Source organism: Pelodiscus sinensis, chromosome 3 (assembly GCF_052426305.1).
Source record: "Pelodiscus sinensis isolate ZL-2025 chromosome 3, ASM5242630v1, whole genome shotgun sequence".
NCBI lineage: Eukaryota > Metazoa > Chordata > Testudines > Trionychidae > Pelodiscus > Pelodiscus sinensis.
This window is the reverse complement of record NC_143054.1, coordinates 146,412,565-146,437,254: the sequence shown is the minus strand read 5'-3', so window position 1 is coordinate 146,437,254 and position 24,690 is coordinate 146,412,565. Positions and strand designations below refer to the sequence as shown.

Genomic DNA, 24,690 nt, shown 5'->3' with positions numbered 1-24,690 from the left:
GGGCCAGACTATCTATAAATACACTATACTTCTAATATTTGATAACTGTATACTTTTCTTCTAGTGGGGTCTGCAGTATGTGTTAGTGGCCAGGGAGCTTGTCCTACTATCAAACACTGTAACATCAGTGACTGTGAGAATGTTGGACTTTACATTACAGACCATGCACAGGTACTTTTCTATTTCTAATTTTTTTCTGGCTTTTGTATTAATGTTTATTACTATTGATTATTGGGTTTTATTTTCTTTTTGCCAGGGAATATATGAGGACAACGAGATCTCCAATAATGCATTGGCGGGGATTTGGGTAAAAAACCATGGAAACCCCATTATCAGACGGAATCATATTCATCATGGGCGTGATGTTGGTGTTTTCACATTTGATCATGGCATGGTAATATACATTTTTGTTTTGAAGAGAGATTATTGTCCACTACCGTACATCTGTAGCTCTCAAATATCACTTCACAATAGTTTTGAAGAAATGTTTTTGTGACCATATATTTTAAAAATCTCTAACGTTCCTTCCTCAGCAACTCTCTTCATAGTCCAAACTTGTTTACTTCAAAGCATCGCATAGTATCATAGAGATTTTTATAGTAGGTTGGCAACACAAATCGATTAGATTCAGAATAACAAAAAATCACTGCTGCAACAAAATGTTGTAAATATTTAGGAGCACACTTATACTAGTTAAAATGGCTCTTAATTCCATATGTAACCTTATGAAAATACCTGAAAGATTTAAGAGTGTAGTAAAAGAAAACAGAAACTATGTGATTTAATGTTGCATCTTGGCAACAGGATATATCAAACCCCTTTTAGTAGTGGGTCCTGAGTAATATACAGGATGCTGGCTCTTCTGTCATGCATTTGGTGATGGAATCCATCTATTACCAGAGCTTTCATTTAGAAGAAAAAGATTCTACACCTAGTGGTTGCAAAGAAAACCTTAAAAATACAAACTAAATGAAACTACTGCAGAATCAAGACAACATCAGTGCACAGATCCTGAAACAATAACTGGAGTATACATTTCCATGAGTAATCCCAGTGGGTTATTATCTCTGAAATATGGAGTTCAAGTGCTTGCTCATATCTATTTAACATAGGTATGTGTACCTGCCACATGCACCTGTGTGGGAAGAGTCAGTGACACGGGAGCTTGCAAAGAGGTGATTGCAAACAGGGAGTTTAGCGAGGGAGTTCTCCAGGTAAGGGAGAAGTGACTACAGGACTCTTGAGGGAAGTGGCTGCCTGTAGTGTGAGTTGTGTTTGGGGCTTTCTCGCTGTGTTCTGAGTTTGTGTTTGTGAGTGTGATGTGTTATTTTTTCTTTTTCTTTACCTTTTCCCCCACGCCCCTCGGAGTGTGTGCTGTGACTGGCAGCTGGAAACTGTTGGCATCTAATTAACATTTGAAATCTAGAAGCCTCTGCTGATTGGCTGAGCCTTGGTAGGGGGAGGGACTATCAGGCAGTCCAGTGCTTTATAAAGGAGTGAGTCAGCGACCAGGGAGCTTGCAAATAGGTGATTGCAAACAGAGAGTTTAGAGAGGGAGTTGGGAAGCGAGCGAGGTACTCTTGCCTTTCCTTTAAACCCTTTTTAGGACAGCAGGTATGGATAGTGATAGGTCTGCTGTTGTTACCTACACTGCGGTATGTACATGATTCTGGAGGGGGTACCTGAAAGGAGTTTTGTTTGCATGAAGTGCCGCCTGATCGAGCTGATGGAAGAAAAGATCCGAGGACTGGAGATGCAGGTAGAAACTCTGGTCGAGTTTAGAAGGGGGTTTGAGCAGATGATGGGGCAAAGGCATGACGTGGCTGAAGGGGAAAGTTTAGATATGCAGATGGAAGCAGGATCAAGGGCTTCAGAGGGGGGACTGCTGGGCGAAGAAAATGGACAGTGGAAGCATGTGACTCAGAGAACCAGGCAGAGGAAAAGATGGGTCAGTGAAGGAAAAATAGAGCTCAAGAACAGGTATGTGGAGCTGGAGAATGAAGAAGGGGTACAGCAGGTAGATAATGAAGATGGAAGGGTGAGGAAGAAGAGAAGAGTGGCTAGTCCCATAGATAAAGGGGAAGACTTAATGGAGACAACACCAATAATGAGCATTAGGATTACAAGGGAAAACAGGAATGGCAAGGACTTGCAGCCAGAGGAAGCTAGAGATAGACCAGAGAATTTCACTGTCACTAGGAAAAGGCAGGTCTATGTGATTGGGGACTCCTTATTGAGAAGAATAGATAGGCCTGTAACCAGAGCTGATCCAGAGAATAGAAGGGCGTGCTGTCTGCCAGGTGCTAAGATACAAGATGTGGAACTGAGGTTGAAGAGGATTATTAAGGGAGCAGGAAGGAATCCATTGATCATCCTTCATGTAGGAACAAATGATACGGCTAGATTCTCGCTGGAACGAATTAAGGGAGACTATGCTAGGCTGGGGAGGATGCTCAAGGAAATTGAGGCTCAGGTGATCTTTAGTGGGATTCTGCCTGTTCCTAGAGAAGGGCAACTAAGATGTGACAGGATTACGATGATCAATAGATGGCTTAGGCAGTGGTGCTATAAGGAGGGCTTTGGGATGTATGGTCACAGGGAGGCATTTATGGACAGAGGACTGTTCTCTAGGGATGGACTTCACCTAAGTAGGGAGGGAAATAGACTTCTAGGATGGAGGCTGGCTCAACTGATTAAGAGAGCTTTAAACTAGGAATTTGGGGGAGACAGTTGGAAAATGCCCAGGTAATCTCTATGCCAGATTTTAACACTGAGAGGGAGGAAAACGAAGTAAGAAAGGATATAGCTGGGGGTAGGAGAATGAACATGAGGAAGGGTGGGGTGGATACTAGTCTAATAGGTCATATTGGAGGTATAACGTCCGTGCCAAATTAGGTAAAGAATGTGAATGAGGCCAAACAGGAAAAATTAAGATGTTTGTACACCAATGCGAGGAGCCTAGGTAACAAAAAGGAGGAACTAGAGCTATTGGTCCAGGAAGTGAAACCAGATATTATAGGAATAACAGAAACATGGTGGAATACTAGGCATGACTGGAGTACAGGTATTGAAGGGTATGTGCTGTTTAGGAAAGACAGAAATAAAGGTAAAGGTGGTGGAGTAGCATTGTATATCAATGATGAGGTAGATTGTAAAGAAATAAAAAGTGATGGAATGGAGAAGACAGAGTCTGTTTGGGAAAAAATCACATTGGGGAAGAAAACTATCAGATCCTCCCCTGGGATAGTGCTTGGGGTGTGTTATAGACCACCAGGATCCAATTTGGATATGGATAGAGACCTCTTTAATGTTTTTAATGAAGTAGTGATAGAAATGTAGCCATGTTAGTCTGGGGTAGCAGAAGCAAAATGCAGGACAATGTAGCACTTTAAAGACTAACAAGATGGTTTATTAGATGATGAGCTTTCGTGGGCAAGGCCCACTTCCTCAGATCAAATAGTGGAAGAAAATAGTCACAACCATATATACCAAAGGATACAATTAAAAAAAATGAACACATATGAAAAGGACAAATCACATTTCAGAACAGGAGGGGGATGCGGGGGGGGGGGGGAAGGAAGGTAAGTGTCTGTGAATTGATGATATTAGAGGTGGGGAGAGGGAGATGTTTGTGAGTTAATGGTATTAGAGGTGATAATTGGGGAAGCTATCTTGATAATGGGTAAGATAGTTCAAGTGTTTGTTCATTCCTTTTTGGAGAGTGAATTTTAACATGAATGACAGTTCAGAGGATTCCCTTTCAAGTGCAGATGTAAAAGGTCTTTGTAGCAGAATGCAGGTGGTTAAGTCATTGAGAGAGTGTCCTTTCTGGTTAAAATGGCAAGAAACTGTTTTTTCTTTGTGATCTTGTCTGATATCTGTTTTGTGGGCATTAATCCTTTGGCGAAGTGTCTGAGATGTTTGTCCAATGTACATAGCAGACAGACACTTTCGGCACATGACAGCATAGATTATATTTCTGGATGCGCAGGAATACGTGTTCTTGATCTTATAACTCACTTGGTTAGGTCCAATAATGGTATCAGCAGAATGAATATGTGGACAAAGCTGGCAACGGGGTTTGTTGCAAGGGAAGGTACCAGGGTTGGTATTAGTGTGGTATGTCTTATGGTTGTTGACCTCATAGATGAAATGGTTGTAGGAGACAACCTTGGCTCGAGTGATCATGAGCTAATTCAGTTCAAATTAAATGGAAGGATAAACAAAAATAAATCTGAGACTAAGGATTTTGATTTCAAATGGGCTAACTAATAAAATAAGGAAATTAGTTAGGGAAGTTGATTGGACTAAAGAAATTATGGATCTTAAAGTGGAGGAGGCCTGGAATTATTTTAAGTTAAAGTTGCAGAAGCTGTCAGAAGCCTGTATCCCTAGAAAAGGGAAAAAATGTATAGGCAGGTGTGTTAGACCAAGCTGGATGAGCAAGCATCTCAGAGAGGTGATTAAGAAAGAGCAGAAAGCATATAAGGAGTGGAAAATGGGAGGAATCAGTAAAGAAAGCTACCTTATTGAGGTTAGAGCATGTAGGGACAAAGTGAGAAAGGCTAAAAGTCAGGTAGAGTTGGGCCTTGCAAAGGGAATTAAAACCAATAGTAAAATGTTTTATAGCCATATAAACAGGAAAAAAACAAAAAAGAAGAAGTAGGACCGCTAATTACTAAGGATGGAGTAGAGATTAAGGATAATCTAGGAATGGCCCAATATTTGAACAAATACTTTGCTTCAGTCTTTAATGAGGCTAATGGAGAGCTTAGGGATAATGGTAACTTAACAAATGGGACTAAAGATATGTAGGTAGATATTACCATATCCGAGGTAAAAGCCAAACTTGAACAGCTTAATGGGAGTAAATCGGGGGGCCTAGACAATCTTCATCCAAGAATATTAAAGGAACTGACACATGAAATTGCAAGTCCATTAGCAAAATTTTTTAATAAATCTCTAAACTCAGGGGTTGTACCATTTGACTGGAGAATTGCTAATATAGTTCTGATTTTTAAGAAAGGGAAAAAAAACGACCCGAGTAACTATAGGCCTGTTAGTTTGACATCTGTAGTATGTAAGATCCTGGAAAAAATTTTGAAGGAGAAAGTAGTTAGAGACATTGAGGCTAATGGCAATTGGGACAAATTACAACATGGTTTTACAAAAGGTAGATCGTGCCAAACCAATCTGATCTCCTTTTTTGAGAAAGTAACAGATTTTTTAGATAAAGGAAATGCAGTGGATCTAATCTACCTCGACTTTAATAAGGCATTTGATACAGTACCACATGGGGAATTATTGGTTAAATTGGAAAAGATAGGGATTAATATGAAAGTTGAGAGGTGGATAAGCAACTGGTTAAAGGGGAGACTACAGCGGGTCATATTGAAAGGTGAACTGTCGGGTTGGAGGAAGGTTACTAGTGGAGTTCCTCAGGGATCAGTTTTGGGGCCAATTTTATTTACTCTTTTTATCGCTGATCTTGGCACCAAAAGTGTCCTAATAAAATTTGCGGATGACACAAAAAGTTGGGAGCTATTGCCAATTCAGAAAAGGATCGGGATATCATACAGGAAGATCTGGATGATCTTGTAAATTGGAGTGATAGCAATAGGATGAAATTTAATAGTGAGAAGTGTAAGGTTATGCATTTAGGGATTAATAACAAGAATTTTAGTTATAAGCTGGGGACACATCAGTTGGAAGTAACGGAGAAGGACTTCGGAGCCCTGGTTGATTATAGAATGACTATGAGCCGCCATTGTGACATGGCCGTGAAAAAGGCTAATACGATCTTGGGATGTATTAGGCGAGGTATTTCCAGTAGGGATAAGGAGGTGTTAGTGCCATTATACAAGGCATTGGTGAGACCCCATTTCGAATACTGTGTGCAGTTCTGGTCTCCCATGTTTAAGAAGGATGAATTCATACTGGAACAGGTACAAAGAAGGGCCACTAGGATGATCCGAGGAATGGAAAACCTGTCTTATGAAAGGAGACTCAAGGAGCTTGGCTTGTTTACCTTAACCAAAAGAAGGCTGAGGGGGGACATGATTGCACTTTTTAAATATATTAGAGGGATAAATACCAGGGAGGGAGAGGAATTATTTAAGCTTAATACCAATGTGGACACAAGAACAAATGGATATAAGCTGGCTAGTAGGAAGTTTAGACTTGAGATTAGACGAAGGTTTCTAACCATTAGAGGAGTGAGGTTCTGGAACGGCCTTCCAAGGGAAGTAGTGGGGGCAAAAGATCTATTTGGTTTCAAGATTAAACTAGATGGGTTTATGAAGGGGATGGTTTGATGAGATAACATGATCTTGGTAACTAATTGACCATTCATTATCAGTGGGAATAGGTCAATGGAGGGATGATAGGAGTTACTATAGAGAACTTTCTGGGTGTCTGGCTGATGAGTCTTGCCCACATGCTCAGGGTTTAGCTGATCGCCATATTTGGGGTCGGGAAGGAATTTTCCTCCAGGGTAGATTGGCAGAGGCCCTGGAGGTTTTTCGCCTTCCTCTGTAGCATGGGGTACAGATCACAGCTAGAGGATTCTCTGCATCTTGGGGTCTTCAAAGTATTTGAAGGCTTCAATATCTGAGATATAGGTGAGAGGATTATTCTGTGAGGGGTGGGTGAGATTCTGTGGCCTGCACTGTGCAGGGGGTCAGACTAGATGATCATAATGGTCCCTTCTGACCTTAAAGTCTATGAGTCTATGAGCATGTACCACGTTTGTCTTCCTCCCGGAAGAAAGAAGGGATTTCATCTGCACTAAGTGCAAGCTGTTCGCCATTTTGGAGGAAAAAATTAGAGGACTGGAGGCCCAAGTGTCAACCCTCCGCTCCATTAGAAAGGATGAAGGACTTCCTTAGTAGAAGGCAGCGTTTAATCCTGCAAGCAAGGCAGGTGGAAGAGCCAGTGAAGGCAGTACAGGACAAGGAAGAGAACTGGCAGCGTATAACTACTAGAAGGGAAAAAAAGGCCAGCACAGGAATCCCCCAGTGCTATAGAGGTAAGTAATCGCTTTCGGGTTCTTTCCACAGGCTCTGCAATGGTGAATGCTTTGGAAAGGACCTCACAAGGAAGAAATCGGAAGGGAACCACTTCTACTGGAAGGCATGGGATGCATAGTCCTAGGGATGAGGATTACATGACCACTACCCCCAATATAAGAAGGCAGGTGGTGGTGGTCAGGGACTCCCTCCTAAGAGGGATTGAGCCATCCATCTGCCTTCCGGACTTGGAATCTCGAGACATGTGCTACTTACCAGGAGCTCAAATTCAGGATGTGACTGAAAGTCTTACAAAACTGATCAAACCTTCGGATCGCTACCCCTTCCTGCTTCTCCATGTGGGAACTAACGATACAGCCATGAATGACCTTGAGCGGGTTACTGCGGATTACGTAGAGTTGAGAAGAAGGATCAAAGAATTTGGAGTGCAAGTGGTGTTCTCATCCATCCTCCCTGTTGAAGGGAAAGGACTGGGTAGGGATTGTCGAATTGAGGAAGTAAATGCGTGGTTGCGCACGTGGTGTTGGAGAGAGGGCTTTAGTTTCTTCGACCATGGGAATCTGTTCCGGGCACAAGGATTGTTAGGAAGAGATGGGATCCACCTAACAAAGAGAGGAAGGAGTATCTTCGCGGGCAGGTTTGCAAACCTAGTGAGGAGGGCTTTAAACTAGGTTCATCGGGGGACGATGACCAAAACCCTGAGGGGAGTGGGAACGTCAGATACTGGGAAGAATTGCAAAGAGGAACAAGCAACAAAGGAGGATCCCGCTTCGAATGGAGAGGGTAGGGCAATCAACTGGTTATCTAAAGTGTTTGTACACCAATGCGAGAAGCGTGGGTAAAAAACTGGAAGAATTGGAGGCCCTAATCCAGTCCAAGAACTATGATTTAATTGTGATAACAGAAACTTGGTGGGATGACTCGCATGACTGGAGCACTATCATGAAAGGGTAGAAGCTGTTCATGAAGAACAGGCATGGGAGAAAAGGAGGAGGAGTTGCACTATATTTAAGAGAGCACTGTGATTGCTCGCAACTCCAGTATATAGAGGGAGAAAAGCCTGTTGAGAGTCTATGGGTCAAGTTTAGAGGTGTAAGCAACAGCAGTGATGTTGCAGTTGGTGTCTGCTACAGGCCTTCAAATCAGGTGGATGAGGTAGACGAGGCTTTCTTTGGACAACTAAGAGAAGTTTCCAGTTTGCAGATCCTGGTTCTCATACGGGACTTTAATCACCCAGACATCTGTTGAGAGACCAATACGGCAGTACACAGACAATCCAGGAAGTTTTTGGAGAATGTTGGGGATAACTTCTTGGTACATGTGCTGAAAGATCCGACCAGGGGCCATGCAGCTTCACCTGCTGCTCACAAACAGGGAGGAACTAGCAGGGGAAGTAGAGGTGGGTGACAACCTGGGAAGCAGTGATCATGAGATGGTAGATTTCAGGATCCTGACCAAAGGAAGAAAAGAGAGTAGTAAAATACACACCTTAGACTTCAGAAAAGCTGACTTCCAACTCCTTCAGAGACCTGATGGGCAGAATCCCCTGGGATGCTAACACAAAGGGGAAAGGAGCCCAGGAGAGCTAGCAGTATTTTAAAGAAGCCTTATTGAAGGCACAGAAAGAAACCATTGCAATGCATAGCAAGAGAAGCAAATATGGTAGGAGATCGGATCGGCTTACCGGGGCAATCCTTGGTGAACTTAAGCACAAAAAGGGACTTTACAAAAAGTGGATACTTGGACAGATGACTAGGGAGGGGTATAAATGTGTAGCTCAAAAATGCAGGGGAGTTATTAGGAAGGCAAAAGCGCAATTGGAATTGCTACTCTCAAGGGATGTAAAGGATAACAAGAAAGGTTTCTACAGACATGTTAGCAAGAAGAAGGTGATCAGAGAGGGTGCTGGACCCCTACTGAATGAGGGCGGTAACTTAGTGACAGATGTTGTGGGGAAAGCTGAAGTACTTAATGCTTTCTTTGCCTTTGTCTTCACGGACATGGTCAGCTCCCAGACTAGTACGCTAAGCGACGCAATATGGGATGAGGGTAGACAGCCCTTGGTGGGTAAAGAACAGGTTAGGAACTATTTTAAAAAGCTAACCGTACATAAATCCATGATTTAATACATCCAAGGATACTGAGGGAGTTGGCAAATGTCATTGCGGAACCTTTGGCCATTATCTTTGAAAAGTTGTGGAGATCGGGAGAGGACCCAGATGATTGGAAAAAGGCAATGGATAGTACCCATCTGTAAGAAAGAGAAGAAGGACGATCCAGGGAACTATAGGCCTGTCAGTCTTACCTCAGTCCCTGGAAAAATCATGGAGGGGATCCTCAAGGAATCCATTTTGAAGCACTTGGAAAGGGGAAGGTGATCAGGAATAGTCAGCATGGATTAATGAAGGGCAAGTCGTGCCTGACCAATCTGATTAGCTTCTATGACGAGGTAACTGGCTCTGTGGATATGGGAAAGTCAGTGGATGTGATATACCTTGACTTTAGCAAGGCTTTTGATACTGTTTTTCACAATATTCTTGCAAGCAACCTAAGGGAGTGTGGATTGGATAAATGGACTGTAAGATGGATAGAAAGCTGGCTGGAAGGTCCGGCCCAGCAGGTAGTGATCAACAGCTCGATGTCAGGATGGCGGTCGGTTTCCAGCGGAGTGCCCCAAAGTTTGGTTCTGGGATCAGTTTTGTTCAACATCTTTATTAATGACCTGGATGAGGGGATGGATTGCACCCTCAGCAAGTTTGCGGATGACACTAAGCTAGGGGGAGAGGTAGATCTGCTGGAGGGAAGGGATAGAGTCCAGAGTAACTTAGACAAATTGGAGGATTGGGCCACAAGAAATCTGATGAGGTTCAATAGGGACAAGTGTAGAGTCCTGCACTTGGGACAGAAGAATCACAAGCATTGTTACAAGCTGGGGATCCACTGGCTAAGCAGAAGTTCTGCAGAAAAAGACCTGGGGATTACAGTGGATGAGAAGCTGGATATGAGTCAATAGTGTGCCCTTGTAGCCAAGAAGGCTAATGGCATATTAGGTTGCATTAAGCATTGCCAGCAGATCCAGAGATGTGATTATTCCTCTTCATTCGGCTCTGGTGAGGCCACATCTGGAGTATTATGTCCAGTTCTGGGGCCCCAGTTACAGGAAGGATGTGGATGAATTGGAGATGGTCCAGCTGAGGGTGATCCAAATGATTAGGGGGCTGGAGCACATGACCTTCGAAGAGAGGCTGAGGGAGTTGGGTCTGTTTAGTCTGCAGAAGAGAGGAGTGAGGGGGGATTTGATAGCAGTCTTCAACTTCCTGAAAGGAGGTTCCAAAGAGGACGGAGAGAGGTTGTTCACAGTAGTGATGGATGGCAGAAGAAGGAGCAATGGTCTCAAGTTGAGGTGGGAGAGGTCTAGGTTGGATATTAGGAAGAACTATTTCCCTAGGAGGGTGGTGAAGCCCTGGAATGGGTTACCTAGGGAAGTAGTGGAGTCTCCATTCCTAGAAATGTTAAAGTCTTGGCTTGACGAAGGATTGATTTAATTGGTATTGATCCTGCCTTGGGCAGGGAGCTGGACTTGATGGTGTTCTGAAGTCTCTTCCAGCTCTATGGTTTTATGATTCTATGATTCTCTAAGTTTTTCCCTAAGCAGTACCCATAGGGGCCAGGGTCCCCAGTGTCCCCTGGAATGGCGCGCATATGCAGCACTATACAGGACAATCTCCAGCCCCTTCCTCCTCGATTCCTTACCGTCAGTGATGGTGCTTGGAACAGTGTGCTCCAGTCTTAGCTGTAGCTAGCATTCCCTATTCCATTGTGTTATAGTTACCTTCTTAGTTAAGTACCTTTAAATAGTTTTGTGAACTTTTTTGTTTCTCTTAGATACTTTGTCTGGGGGATAGGTATCATATCTGTAGGTCCTTCTATCTGAAAATGATTAAAGAAAGGGGCCTTCAGCTCCAAACTCTACTAACTGAGTCCGCACTTGCTCTGCAAGACCAAAGGTCGGACTCGGCACTGAGAACTGGTGCATCAGTGCACAGTAATGGCTTGGCACTGTTTACCATCTACAGCCCCAGCAAAGCATGCAAGGAAGCTGGGAAGGGACAAGTCCCCCCATAAAGACAAGGGAAGAAGGACGACCACTCAGCCGATCAGGAAGAAAAGGCCCAGATGGCACCAAATTGTCATAGCTAGTTGCTATCTCCAGTGCTGGAGGTCCATCTCTTCTCCACATCCAAAACACCTGGACCATGCTGGTACTGTGACAACCCCAGCACTAACAGGACCTTGGCAGAGCGGGAAGCTGCTGTTTGGCCCTCGGTTGCTAAGTACCATCAGGTCCCACTCTCCTCTGCTGCGTAAGCTGAGAGCACCTCGGAGGTCCGTAAGAGAGAGGCATGGGCATGACATGCTGTTCCCATATTGCCAGAGTTGGTATGCAGACCTGTGGAAGCACATGCCCTCTGGTGCCAGTGGCACCAGAGAAACAGCAGAGGGACATCTCCCCATGGCCACAGCACTGTTTGCTGCACCATAGGTACTTCAGTCTCAGAGGCTTGTCTTGGTGGTCCTTATCCCCATCACAGCACCTAGGCTTCCCTCTTTGATGCCAGTCCCCGCATTTGAGGGATACATCTGAGCACCATAGTTTGAGAAGAGAGGCAGGCACTCCTGGTCACCAAGGTCTCCGTTGGCAGTGGAATCCCAGTACCGGAGCAGTCGCTTTACAAGGTCCTCATTTTGGGTGTCAGAAAGCATTTGATACTGCAATGTGGCCTCACTTTCGGCTTCCATTCCTCCTGCACAGACATCCGTGCATCCATCGGCAGCATCACATTCAGTACTGCTTGTGTCATCCCAGGGTATTCCGTGGCTTCAATCAAATTGGAAGGATCAGTGGTGTCCATGGACTCCCTTGGGTTTCCAGGTCCAACCCCAGCTTACATACTGTCTGCAGAGCATTATAAGCCCCTTCGGTGCCCTCAGCACCTTGTGGGCAACCAGGCAAAGTGAGGGCATCAGCCCCTTCACAGTTGGTAGCTGGGGCAAGTGACCAACCCCCCTTTCAAAAGGAAGGTCAGCCAGCTCAGACTTTTCTTCCTCAGCACCAGATGAGGCTTCTCCTCTGGTGGTGCCCCTGAATGAGATGAGAGTCCCCCAGGACTTCTTAAGAAGGATGGTCAATGGCTTGGTTTTCTAGGCTGAGGAAGTGCAGAAGACCTTGGACTCACTGTTTGGAATCCTGGGACAAGTGGGCCCTGCCAGGGTGGCCTTACCCCTACGTAAGGCAGTTGCCAAGATTGCCTAGACTCTTTGACAAACCCCTTTTTCTGTCCTGTGTATAGCCAAGAGGGCAGAAATGAAGTATTGTGTCCCTGTGGGAGACCAAAACTACCTTTTCACCCACCCAACTCCCTTGTTGTGAAATTGATCAACTTCAGGGAGCACCAGGGATAGCCTGCACCCACATCCAAGAATAAAGACTCTAAATGCCTGGACTTGTTTGGCAGAAGATGTTATTTTTTGTCCAGCTTTCAGCTAAGTGGCAAAGTCATCCTGTCTGGAGCCTTCCTTCAGTCCCCAGAAAAATCATGGAGGGGATCCTCAAGGAATCCATTTTGAAGCACTTGGAAGAGGGGAAAGTGATCAGAAATAGTCAACGTGGATTCACCAAAGGCAAGTCATGCCTGACCAATCTGATTAGCTTCTATGATGAGGTAACTGGCTCTCTGGACATGGGGAAGTTGGTGGATGTGATATACTTTGACTTTAGCAAAGCTTTTGATACAGTTTTCCACAATATTCTTGCCAGCAAGTTAACGAAGTATGGATTGGATAAATGGATTGTGAGATGGATACAAACCTGGCTAGATTATTGGGCCCAACAGGTAGTGATCAACAGCTCAATGTCAGGTTGGCAGGCAGTTTCAAATGGAGTGCCCCAAGGATCGGTTCTAGGGCCAGTTTTGTTCAGCATCCTTATTAATGACCTGGATTGCACCCTCAGGAAGTTTGCAGATGACACTAAGCTAAGGGGAGAGGTAGATATGTTGGAAGACAAATTGGAGACCTGTGCCAAAAGAAATCTGATGAGGTTCAACAAAGACAAATGCAGAGTTCTGGATGGAAGAATCTCAAGCATTGTTACAGGCTGGGAACCGAATGGCTAAGTAGCAATTCAGTAGAAAAGGACCTGGGGATTACAGTGGATGAGAAGCTGGATATGAGTCAACAGTGTCCCCTTGTAGCCAAGAAGGCTAATGGCATATTAGGGTGCATTAGTAGGAACACTGCCAGCAGATCTAGAGAAGTGATTATTCCCCTTTATTCAGCACTGGTGAGGCCACATCTGGAGTATTGCGTCCAATTCTGGGGCCCCCACTATAGAAAGGATGTAGACACATTGGAGAGGGTCTAGCGGAGGGCAACCAAAATGATTGGGCCGGAACACATGATCTATGAGAGGCTGAGGGATTTAGGCTTATTTAGTCTGCAGAAGAGAAGAGTGAGGAGGGATTTGATAGCAGCCTTCAACTTCCTGAAGGGAGGTTCCAAAGAAGATGGAGAGAGGCTGTTCTCTGTAGTGAGGGATGGCAGAACAAGGAGCAATGCGCTCAAGTTACAGTGAGGGAGGTCTAGTTTGGATTTAGGAAAAACTATTTCACTAGGAGGGTGGTGAAGCACTGGGATGGGTTACCTAGGGAGGGGTGGAATCTTCATCCCTAGAGGTTTTTAAGTCTTGGCTTGACAAAGCCTTGACTGGGTTGATTTAGTTGGGATTGGTCCTGCTTTGGGCAGGGGGCTGGACTTGATGACCTCCTGAGGCCTCTTCTAGCTCCATGATTCTGTGATCGGGGTCTGTTCTACCAGAGCTCAGGCTTCATTGTGCGCTGATCTCATGCAAGTCCCAATTCAGGACATCTGCCAATCAGCGACGTAGTTGTCAGTGCACACCTTCACATCTCACTACGCCATCATACAGCAAGCTAGGAATGATGCTGTGTTTGGCAGGGCTGTACTGCACTCTGCATGGTCTTAACTCCCACCCACCTCCACAGACACTGCTTACAGTCACCTGTGTTGAATGGACGTGACCAAGCACTCGAAGAAGAAAACACAGTTCTGTAACTGGTGTTCTTCGAGATGTGTTGCTCATGTCCATTCAACTTCCCCCCTCTTCCTTCTGTCAGAGTTCTGGCTAAAAGGAACTGAGGAGGGAAGGGTCGGGCAGCGTCCTTTATAGCATGGCATGTGCGCACCACTCCAGAAAGAGCTGGGAACCTCGGTTCCTACAAGTACTGTTTAGGGAAAACTTGCGGCACTAGTGTATGTCGCAGGCACACACACTTATGTTGAATGGACATGAGCAGCACATCTTGAAGAACACCAGTTACAGAACAGGTAAGAGGTAACTCAAATACACTCTTATATTTCATTGCTGCTCGTATGAGCAGAAATATCTTATTGAATTGCATTGGAATCAAGCATTCCCTAACCATAACCCATGTATGCTAGAGCGCCAAGCATGCCAGCTTTCCACCAGACAGTTTTCAAAATCAGCAGTTTCCTCTCAACTCTTCTCACATGATCATATATATAAATAAGTACAGCACATTGACTGAAAATGTGGAGAGAAAATAATTTAATATAATATCAAATTAAAAATACGAGTCTGTGTTTATATTGTCAAATTCAACTCTAAGTAAGGGTAGACTCTGAACCAGGCCAAATACTACCTAATGATTATTTGGATCAACAGTGCCTTCAGGCACCTGCAGATGACGAGGCCCACTTTTGATTATCCATATGTGGAACTGGCAGCAAGTGGAGAGTTTGTCTACACTGCAGATTAAAGTGTAATTGCAGCCCAGGTAGGGTGTTAGGACTATGTTGTAGACAGTAGTAAGCACCTGCTGTGGAAAGCCAGCCTTTTAAGGGTGTCCAGAGTTGGACATCTCAAGTCACTCAAGACACTGGGAAGGGTGTCACTCATGTCTTCAGACTTTACCTTGATTATTCTGATTTATATGAGAAGATTAAAGAAGCTTGGTTCATTCAGTTTATGTTTAAAATGTTGATAAAAGCAATTTATGAACTGGGGGTAAGGGATCCTGGAAGTAAATGACTAATTCAAATGCTCTTTTCTCCACTGAAATGTAGTAAGAAAATATAGTAATTGGGGGATGGCAATAGAACAAATTGCAAGGAATACTTCCCATTTGCTTGTGCCATTTTAGTAGGTTGATTTGTTTTTGCAATTGTAGTTATGCATGGAGCTACATATTTTGAGGATTTTTGGCTACTAACTTAAGTAGCCTACTCTTAAATAGTACTTATTAGTACTCAATTTTCATTCCAAAATTTTCAGACATCTCATGGAGAATTTTTTGAAAAACACATAAAATATGTTGTTATTATTATTATTATTACTACTACTACTACTACTACTACTACTACTACTGATGGTTGCATGAAAACAAATCCTTTTCTTTACAGTGTTTGTTACACTATTACTTCAAGTGAGAAAAATGCATCAGTTTAATGTCACAGTTAGTTGCTCTGGAAATGATTGATACCAAGAATATGACTTTAGGGAATAAGCACTGAATGAGGGAGTTTGCTGGACCAGGGGAGGAGAATTACACCACTCTGCTGACAGACCCTAGGAGAGCCCAGAGTCTGTCAGCAGACTGGGCAGAACTGCACCATCCCCCCTGGCAGCAGGAGTCCCCTGCCCCTTGCACGTGGGCTCCTGACTCCATAGCCAGCCCTGGCACTGTCGTGGCTTCGCCAGGGCTTCGCTGCCACTCCGCCACCCTAGGGCCGCCATGGCTCCACTTCTCCTGTGCTGCTGCAACCCTGGAGCTGATGGAGCCGCCTGCTGAATCCCCAGAGCAGGAGGCTCCAGGTCTACATGGCAGTCTGTAGTAATAAGGACCAAAAAAAGCCTGAAAAGCAGACGTATAAACTAACTTATTTTGGAAGTGGAATGCTGCTCGATGTCATGCCTCTTTTTCCCCTTCTCCTGCTGTAGTTTTCCATGTGACAGATTTTTTTTTTAAAAGATTGTGATTTGAAAGAAAACCTTAAGTGTGTTAAGCACTCAGTTCCCCTTGATAAATTATTTTTGTTTTTTTGCTGGATTAGGTCTTTGCAGTGCAATTTTGAAGAGACTTTTAAGCAGTACCTTTACTTTGATGAGCAGTCACAGTGACATCTAGTAAAAGTAATTACTTTTCAGAATCAACACCTCAAACCGTGATGGTTCTTATTTTGATTTTGATTGCAGTGTATTTGGGAAACACAAGTAAAGTTTTAGATTATTTTTATGTGGTTCATTTTGATACATTAACAGAACTCAGATTCAATAAAGCAGTTTCTTAACAGCAATTTTTGTATTTGTTTTTTGAACTTGACTCTCAGTATCAGTGTAAGAAATTCCAAATACATTAAAACCTGTGTTATCCGGTCCACTCTTGGGGATCAGGGTATTCCAGTTATCTAAAAATTCTGGAGCACAGGGGGTAGCCGAGTTAGTCTGTTACAGAAAAAACAACAAATATAGCACTTTGTAGACTAACGAAACATGTAGATGGTATCATGAGCTTTCGTGGGCACAGCCCACTTCTTCAGATAACCAGAGTTATGAGTTGGGGATACGAAAACTCGAAATAAATAGGAGAAAGGAGAGAAAGAAAAAGGGAGGAGGGTGGGAGACAGAGCATCATTAAGTATCCGGAGAATGGGTACTTAAACCTAAGCAGATAAAAATCAAAGTCAATAGATACCTAAATCAGGACGGATACCACTCAGGGAGCTGTTAGTACCTTCAGTGGTTATTAAATAGGTAGAGTCCCCACCAGCCTATATCACGATTGAGACCATTAGCATGTGAATTGAATTTGTGGATGAACTGGGATTCCAGGGCTTCTCTGTGTATTTGGCTTGTAGAGCTGGTTTGTGACAAGACAGCTACCTGCAGGTCTGTTAGACTGTGGTTAGGCAAGCTGAAATGCTCACCAACAGGCTTCTGTGTATTTCCTTTACATATATCCTATTTGTGTCCATTGATTCTTTCCTGCAGAGGCCGTCCAGTTTGTCCAATATATATAGCAGTGTGGCACTGCTGGCATTTGATGACATAGATCATATTACTGGATGTACAGTCTCAGGGTCCCAGCTGCCTGGCCCAGCTCCCAGGGCGTCTGCCCAGGAGGGGTCTTGGGGCAGCGTGTCAGGCCAGGAGGGAGGGTACCAGAGGGGACGCGGGGACGCTTACCTGGCTTGGCACCCTGCTGTAGCAGAAAAAGCCTCCAGGCAGAAAAAGCCTCCAGCATGCTCTTGTTCCTCAGGGAGGGTGGGGGGGGGGGGGGGAGAGAAAAGGAGAGAGAGCTCAGTTCCCCCTCCTCCCCCCATGCAGTGGGGAACCCAGCGGAGCTGCAGCACCAGGTCAGGCTTCCTGCTAGCAGGGCGTGGGGGGCATGTAGAAACCCCGACCTTCCCTGCCAGATCAAACTCTGCCATTTCCCCAGTAGGCTGGAGAGGGGCATGGGAGAGAGAGCGGCAGTGCACAGGGGGCAGCAGAGCCAGAATGCACCCCGGGGGGGAGGGGGGGGGCAGAGCCGGAGCCGAGTGCCATGAAGGTGGCAGTTTAAAAATGCCGAGGTCCAAGAGCAGCTACTCGGCTCCTCGGATCCACCACCTCTCCCTCTCCCAGCAGAAGCAGCCACTATAAAAGCTTCCACCTGCACACATGAAGGAGGAGGAGGTTGCACGGCACCGGAGGCCCCGTGGGAGGTGGGGAGGGGGACATGCCATGCACGGGGTGGGGCAGCCGCAGTGGGTGGTGGAACAGCCAAAGCCGGGCGCCGCCAGAAGCCCTCCCCTGGCTATGGGCTCTGCAGGGGGCGGGGGAGAAGAATTATTTCACGGAATCCCAGGGCTCTGCGGAGCACCATTTTGGAAACGCTGCCGTAGGAAATTTGCCGGTTTCTAAAGTTTTCCGGATAGTTAAGTTCCAGATAGTGCAGATTTTACCATATGCAGCACTAGAATACTGAAAACAGACACGCAAATTCCTGGTAAATTATAGACTCATAGACTTTAAGGTCAGAAGGGACCATTATGATCATCTAGTCTGACCCCCTGCACAGTGCAGGCCACAGAATCTCACCCACCCCTCTTAGAGTAATCCTCTCACCTATATCTCAGATATTGAAGCCCTCAAATACTTTGAAGACCCCAAGATGCAGAGAATCCTCCGGCTGTGATCTGTACCCCATGCTACAGAGGAAGGCGAAAAACCTCCAGGGCCTCTGCCAATCTACCCTGGAGGAAAATTCCTTCCCGACCCCAAATATGGCGATCAGCTAAACTCTGAGCATGTGGGCAAGACTCACCAGCCAGACACCCAGAAAGTTCCCCAGCAGGCTGGAGAGGGGCATGATAGTAATAGAAACAAATCTCTAGTTATGATAGTAATAGAATCAAATCTCTTCTCACTTAATGAATAAGGTTTTCTGTATTTGTCTCAGAGTGGTAGCCTTGTTAGTCTGTAACTTTAAAAACAACAAAATGAGTAGTCCTTAGGGAGGGGCCCTTTCACAGAGCAACAGCTACCTGCTTCAAATGGAGGAGTTCAGAGAGCAGTTAGGGAAGGGAGATGAGGAGGAGGCAAGGAGGGAGTAAATGGCTGGGGGGTGTTCAGGGAGAGGAGAGAGAGGCAGAAATCCAGCACTCTACTCAAGCCCTCTCAGCTGGGAAAGGGGCTGGGGGAGAAGCAGACTGAATAGGGTAGGTGGAGGAAATAGAGGATTCCACCCCCTCCCTAGGTAACCCTTTCCAGTGTTTCACCGCCCTCTTAGTGAAATAGTTTTTCCTAATATCCAACTTAGACCTCCCCTACTGTAATTTGAGACCATTGTTCCTTGTTCTGCCATCCGTCATACAGAGAACAGCCTCTCTCCATCCACTTTGGAACCTCCCTTCAGGAAGTTGAATGCTGCTGACAAATCCCCCCAATGCTCCTCCTAATGAACCCTAATATGCCATTTGTCTTCTTGGTTACAAGGGGATGCTGTTGACTCGTATCCGGTTCTCATCCACTATAATTCCCAGGTCCTTTTCTGCTGAACTGCTACTTAGCCATTCAGTCCCCAGCCTGTAACATGCTTGGGATTCTTCTGTCATAAGTGCAGAACTCTACATTTGTCCTTGTTGAACCTTGTTAACGGCTTAAGATAAGAAAGAAAAAGATTTTGTAACAGAATATTTTGAATGTTATAGATATATAGAACTCTGATTGTAATGATTTTTATAATTTTGTTAATCTAACATGCTATAGGACCACTCATGGTTTTTTAATTTTTTTTTTTTTTTTTGAGTTACAGACTAACACAGCTACCCCTCTGGGACTAATTGATACATGGTAAATTTATTGCACTAAGGTCAGATCTTTGCTCTCTGGGGGTACCTCTACACTGTGTGGCTATTTAGGGATACCAGAGGTATCCTGAAATAGCTACCCCATATCTTCACAAGCCGCCTATTACTTCGAAGTACTTTTAGAAATAATGGATGCATTATTTTGGCATCCCTGTAACCCTAGTTCCATGGGAGTTAAGGAGTGTCTCAAAATAGTGCATTATTTCAAAATTTGGCACTGTGTAGACATGTCAAATTTCAAAATAAACTCAAAATAGAATTGAAATAAGATATACAATTTGCGTAGCGCAAATTGCGTATCTAATTTCAAGTTTAGGGTGCTGTGTAGACACACCTTAGTAGAGCTCTGGCTCTTGAGTCAGAAATAGCAAGTACACTCGGTGTGGTACTAGTTTTGTAGGATGAAACCTTATTTGCAAGCTCTTTGAAACTTGGATCATTTTACAATCCCTGAAGCCATGTCTTAATTTGCTCTGAAACTTCTTGCTGAGTTGGTGACACACACAGTGAAAGTTTCAAACTAGGAGAACTTTTATCTGTTTTTACAGATCTCTGTTTCACTTGTTCTTCTATAGCATGGCTCCTAAATATTCCCTAGAAGCTGTGTAATCCTGAATGATTGTCTTTTACACTCCTTTCCAGTGTTAGTAAATATTATATTAATGTTTGCAAGGAGAGTATGACTATTTCTAGTTGACTCTAGGGATGTGAAGGACTAGTCAACTATCCAATAAGCAAATGCGTATCGGATAGTCGACAGGATAGTCGACTAGTCATTTCCCCCCCTTGCCTCCTCTTTCTGATAGAGGCAGCAAGGGGGGGGGGAGAGAAGGGGATACTTCAAAGCGGCAATGCTGCTTGAAGCCTGAGGCCAGACGCTGGCTCCATGCGGCGCTGCAGCTTTGAAACGCTGCATGCAGCCCGGGGCCAACTGGATTGTCCCCAGGCTGCAAGCGGCGTTTCAAAGTGGCAGTGCCGCGTGGAGCCTGGGATCAGCTGAGGACTCCCCCAGCACTTCAAAGCGGCAATGCCAAGTGGAGCCCCCAGTTTTCACCCTAGCGCTGTTGCTGCAGTTCAAAGGCAGAGGCATCCTATTGACTAATCCAGGGGTTCCCAAACTTTTTGACACAGGGACCAGTAAATCCATTCACGAACTTGTGGAGGACCGGTAATGTTCATTTGCATATTTGCATATTCATTAATCAAATGAATATTCAAATAAGTTGTTTCTGGTCCTCCCAAAACCCCCAGTGCCAGCTTTAGCAAAGCTTTTGATATAGTCACCCACAATATTCTTGCCAGCAAGTTAAGGAATATGGATTGGATACATGGACTGTAAGACAGACAGAAAGCTGGTTAGACCAGGGTTTCCCAAACTTTTTACTTTAGTTGGAACCCTTTTTTTTCAGTTCTGCTTTTTGCAGCCCAAAAATATAAACACACAAAAAACAAACTGAGAAAATACCAGACATATAACATGTCTGGTATTTTCTCATTCGGTAAGTTGTATTATTACTAGATGTATCAGTTTGTAGTTTCGAACTGCCTGGCTGGTAAATGTGCTCAGGCTGCATGAGTGTGTCTACCAGCCAGACAGTTCACAACTACTCGAAGGGTGTGGGGGAGGGGGGGGAGACAATAGAATCCCCGGGCCGGACTAACTCACGCTTTGTGCTTTGCGGGGGGGAACAGGGGCAGTGTCCCAAGATCTACATATGGCTGGGTCAGTCCCACTCCCCGCAGGCCGATTCATTCCTCCCCCTTCTTCCCCCCCGCTGCGCCTCTGGCCAGCCCCACTTCCCCCAACTCCCTCCCAGGCAGCCAGGTTCCCTCCGCTTCTCCTCCCAATCTCCCTTGGCCAGCCCTGCTGCCCGCATCCAGCCCTCCTTCTGGTGGCCAACTCTCCCCTCCTCCTCACCCCAGAATCCCCTGGCACCTGCACATTCCCTTAGCCCTGTACCCTCCCGGTGTCTCCCCCTTCCCTTACTGCCCGTGCCCCCTTTGCCCTCTCTTTCCCTGATACCCACCCCCTCAGCACTCTCTTCCCCATCCCCTCCTGCCCCTCTGTGCCCTCACACATGACTTGCTCCATCCCCACCTCTCTCATGCCCACCCCTTCTTTCAAGCCTTCTCCCAGCACCTCCTCCTCCAGCCCCCCAATGCCCTTCCCCTCTCCTCTCCTCTCCCAGCATCACCCTGTCCCCCCTTCCACTGACACCTCCCCTCCTGCCCTTTCTCTCATTGTCTGCACTTGGCCCCCTGGCATTTGTCTCTCTCTCCTGCACCCTGTCCCTTGCTGCCTTCCCCTCCCCCCGCCCAATCCCCTTCTCATTCCACTCCTCCCCCACAGCGCAAGCCCGCCGCTGCCGCTTCCTCGCCTCTGCCCAAGCCCGTTCCCTACCTTCAGCCTTCCACATTGCGGGGCCGGAGGCCGCCAGAGCCAGCGTGGCCCTGCCACATGCTTCCGAAGACTTTTAAAATCCCGGGCCGTGACGTCACGTCACGCCCGGGTGGCCTCCCCGCCCACGTGCAACGCCGCACATGGGGAGCAGCAGGCGGGGATGCTCTGGGGGCGGGGTGGGAGGATGCACCAGAGGGTGGGGGGGGCAGCACCCACGCCAGGCAGAGCTGGGGGAGAGACCCAGCTCCACATATCGATGGAGCAGGACCCCTGGCTCTGTAACTCGCCGGCACTTCCGGGTTCAGGGGCGCAGGGCCCAAATCGGCCTAAGGCCGGCCCTGCTGGCAGCCACCAGGCATGCTGAGGCCCAGTATTTTTTTCCCGTGGCCCGGTACTGGGCTGTGGCCCATAGTTTGGGAAACGCTGGACTAATCGAATAGTCGATGCAAAATTCGACACTTCGATTAGTCAATATTTAACATCCTTAGTTGACTCATGGATTCGTTTAGCATCTTAAAGCTGAGCTTTGTGTGGATAATATGCATTTTGGTGTTTTTACTAGCTTGAGTTGTTAGAAAGGATGATAATACATGTACTCCAAAGATAGTATTAATTTCATTTTTATTTGATTTCATATTAATTAACAAGGAGCAATGCTTATGATGTTTATCCCTTGTTTTAATATATTTTCTTCCTTACCTATGGATTGTTTAAAATATATATTTATATGTAGGCTTTTTTGTTTGTACTAGTGGTGCACATCCACAAACTACCTCGATATTAGTATTCCACATAAGAAATTTTAACCTGCCCAAAAGAAAATTCAATCCACCCACGGATGGAAAATGTTAGAGGGAACACTGCTTATGAGTGATGATGGCTACGTAATTACCTAGGTCTATAGCAATTGAATGGTACTTTTTTTGGACATCGCTACCTTTTTTTTCCCTTTTTATATTTTCAGATTTTAGGGGGAGAATTTAATAACTACAATCTTAACAAAATCTTTTAAAAATATGTTACAGAAAACATTTTGTGTTGTTTTGTGTAGGGTTATTTTGAAAGCTGCAACATACATAGAAACAGGATAGCAGGCTTTGAGGTCAAAGCTTATGCTAACCCTACAGTAGTTCGGTGTGAAATCCATCATGGTCAGACTGGAGGCATCTATGTTCATGAAAAAGGAAGAGGACAATTCATAGAGAATAAAATCTATGCAAACAATTTTGCAGGTGTTTGGATTACTTCAAACAGCGACCCAACAATAAGGTTGGTTTGTTTCTTGGGTGGTTATTAATTGTTGTTTATAGGAATATTTTAGGGAAAAAAAGGACAATGTGTGCCCTATTATCTCAGTTTTTGAATAACGTTAGCATGCGTACATATATAAAAATGAAATTGATATGTTACAGTGCAGTGGAATTATATTTTTCATGTGTATGCATACATTACATTTTCAAATGTGTTTATTTCTTAAAATTCTGATACTTTTCTAGATGTCAGAACTTGGTACATTTTACATTATATTTATATTTATGTATGTTTAGATTATATGGTTCAGTGTAACTTCCTTTCATAGTTTCGTAACGTGGTTTTGATTCTTAGGGGCAATGCAATTTTTAATGGAAATCAAGGTGGAGTTTACATCTTTGGTGATGGAAGAGGCCTTATTGAAGGAAATGACATTTATGGTAAATATATACATTTATCTTACTGCATCTTAGACTTTTTATATTTTGTGTGCTAAATTTTTCTGAAGTGTGACTCCTTTCAACAGGTAATGCATTAGCAGGAATTCAGATTCGAACAAATAGTTGTCCCATTGTTCGACACAATAAGATTCATGACGGCCAACATGGTGGAATTTATGTGGTGAGTATTAACTATACAGAGACTCTAGCCATGCAGATTCTGCTAGGTAATATTTCTGTTGATGTTAAGGAAGTGTAATGTCTTCCATGCAAACTTTTTAAAAGTTTACAGTAAACATTTAAAGTTTTCTTTTCTGTTTTGTTATACTTTGATTGAAGTAGTGTGCATTCTACAGATAGTTAACCTAATTACATTTAATCTTGTTAGTATCCTTCCTATATATTGACTCTGATTCTTATCCGCTTTGTTTTAACTACCCAATCTTCAGGTGCTTACTGATTCCCAGTTCTGCCTTCCTGTTTTTCCCTTTGATATTTCTGTACCCTCTGCTCCTTGTTTCCTGACCCCTTCTTTTTTTTCCTCCCTTTCTCTCCCTCCCCCATTTCTCCTATTTATTTTGGGTCTGCACATCCTAAACTCAAAACTCTAGTCATCTGAAGAAATGGGCTGTGCCCACGAAAGCTCATGATACCAGCTACATGTTTTGTTACTCTATAAAGTGCTACCAGACCATTTGTTGTTTTTTAAGTTTATCTTGTTTTAATGTTGGTGAAGTAGCTCTTGAGCAACATTCAAGAGATTGCCCTGCAGTGGGTAGATAGTAAAATATCACCAATTTTTTTTATACAGGCAGTCCCCGACTTACGTGGATCCGACTTATGTTGGATCCGCAGTTACGAACGGGGCTGCCCCAGAGTACACGGACTGCGGGACCTCGCGGTCCTGCCGCCCGTGTACTCTGGGGCTTTGCTCTACGTCTCCCTGGTCTGCAGACCAGGAAGACGCAGCGCAAAGCCGCGGAGGGGCTCGGGCAGCGGGACAGCCCCGCTGCCTGAGCCCCCCCCCCCCCCCACGCGGCTTTGCAAAGCCGCGGGGAAGCCGGCAGCCGGGAAGCCCAGGCGCGCCTGGGGTGCCTTGCTGCCCGAGCCCCCCCCCCCC

General features: G+C 45.0%; 1 protein-coding gene across 5 annotated transcripts in view; it reads left to right on the top strand.

Annotated features, from left to right (window-relative positions):
* Nucleotides 1–24,690, top strand: part of FBXO11 (F-box protein 11) — a 173,464-nt gene that overhangs the window by 130,853 nt on the left and 17,921 nt on the right. For all 5 annotated transcript variants that reach the window (XM_075925095.2, XM_075925094.2, XM_075925096.2 and 2 more), the window contains exons 10-14: nucleotides 65–171; nucleotides 257–394; nucleotides 22,931–23,148; nucleotides 23,485–23,570; nucleotides 23,657–23,751. In XM_075925095.2, coding sequence (XP_075781210.1) covers nucleotides 65–171; nucleotides 257–394; nucleotides 22,931–23,148; nucleotides 23,485–23,570; nucleotides 23,657–23,751 — 644 coding nt within the window. The remainder of the gene's footprint in view (nucleotides 1–64; nucleotides 172–256; nucleotides 395–22,930; nucleotides 23,149–23,484; nucleotides 23,571–23,656; nucleotides 23,752–24,690) is intronic.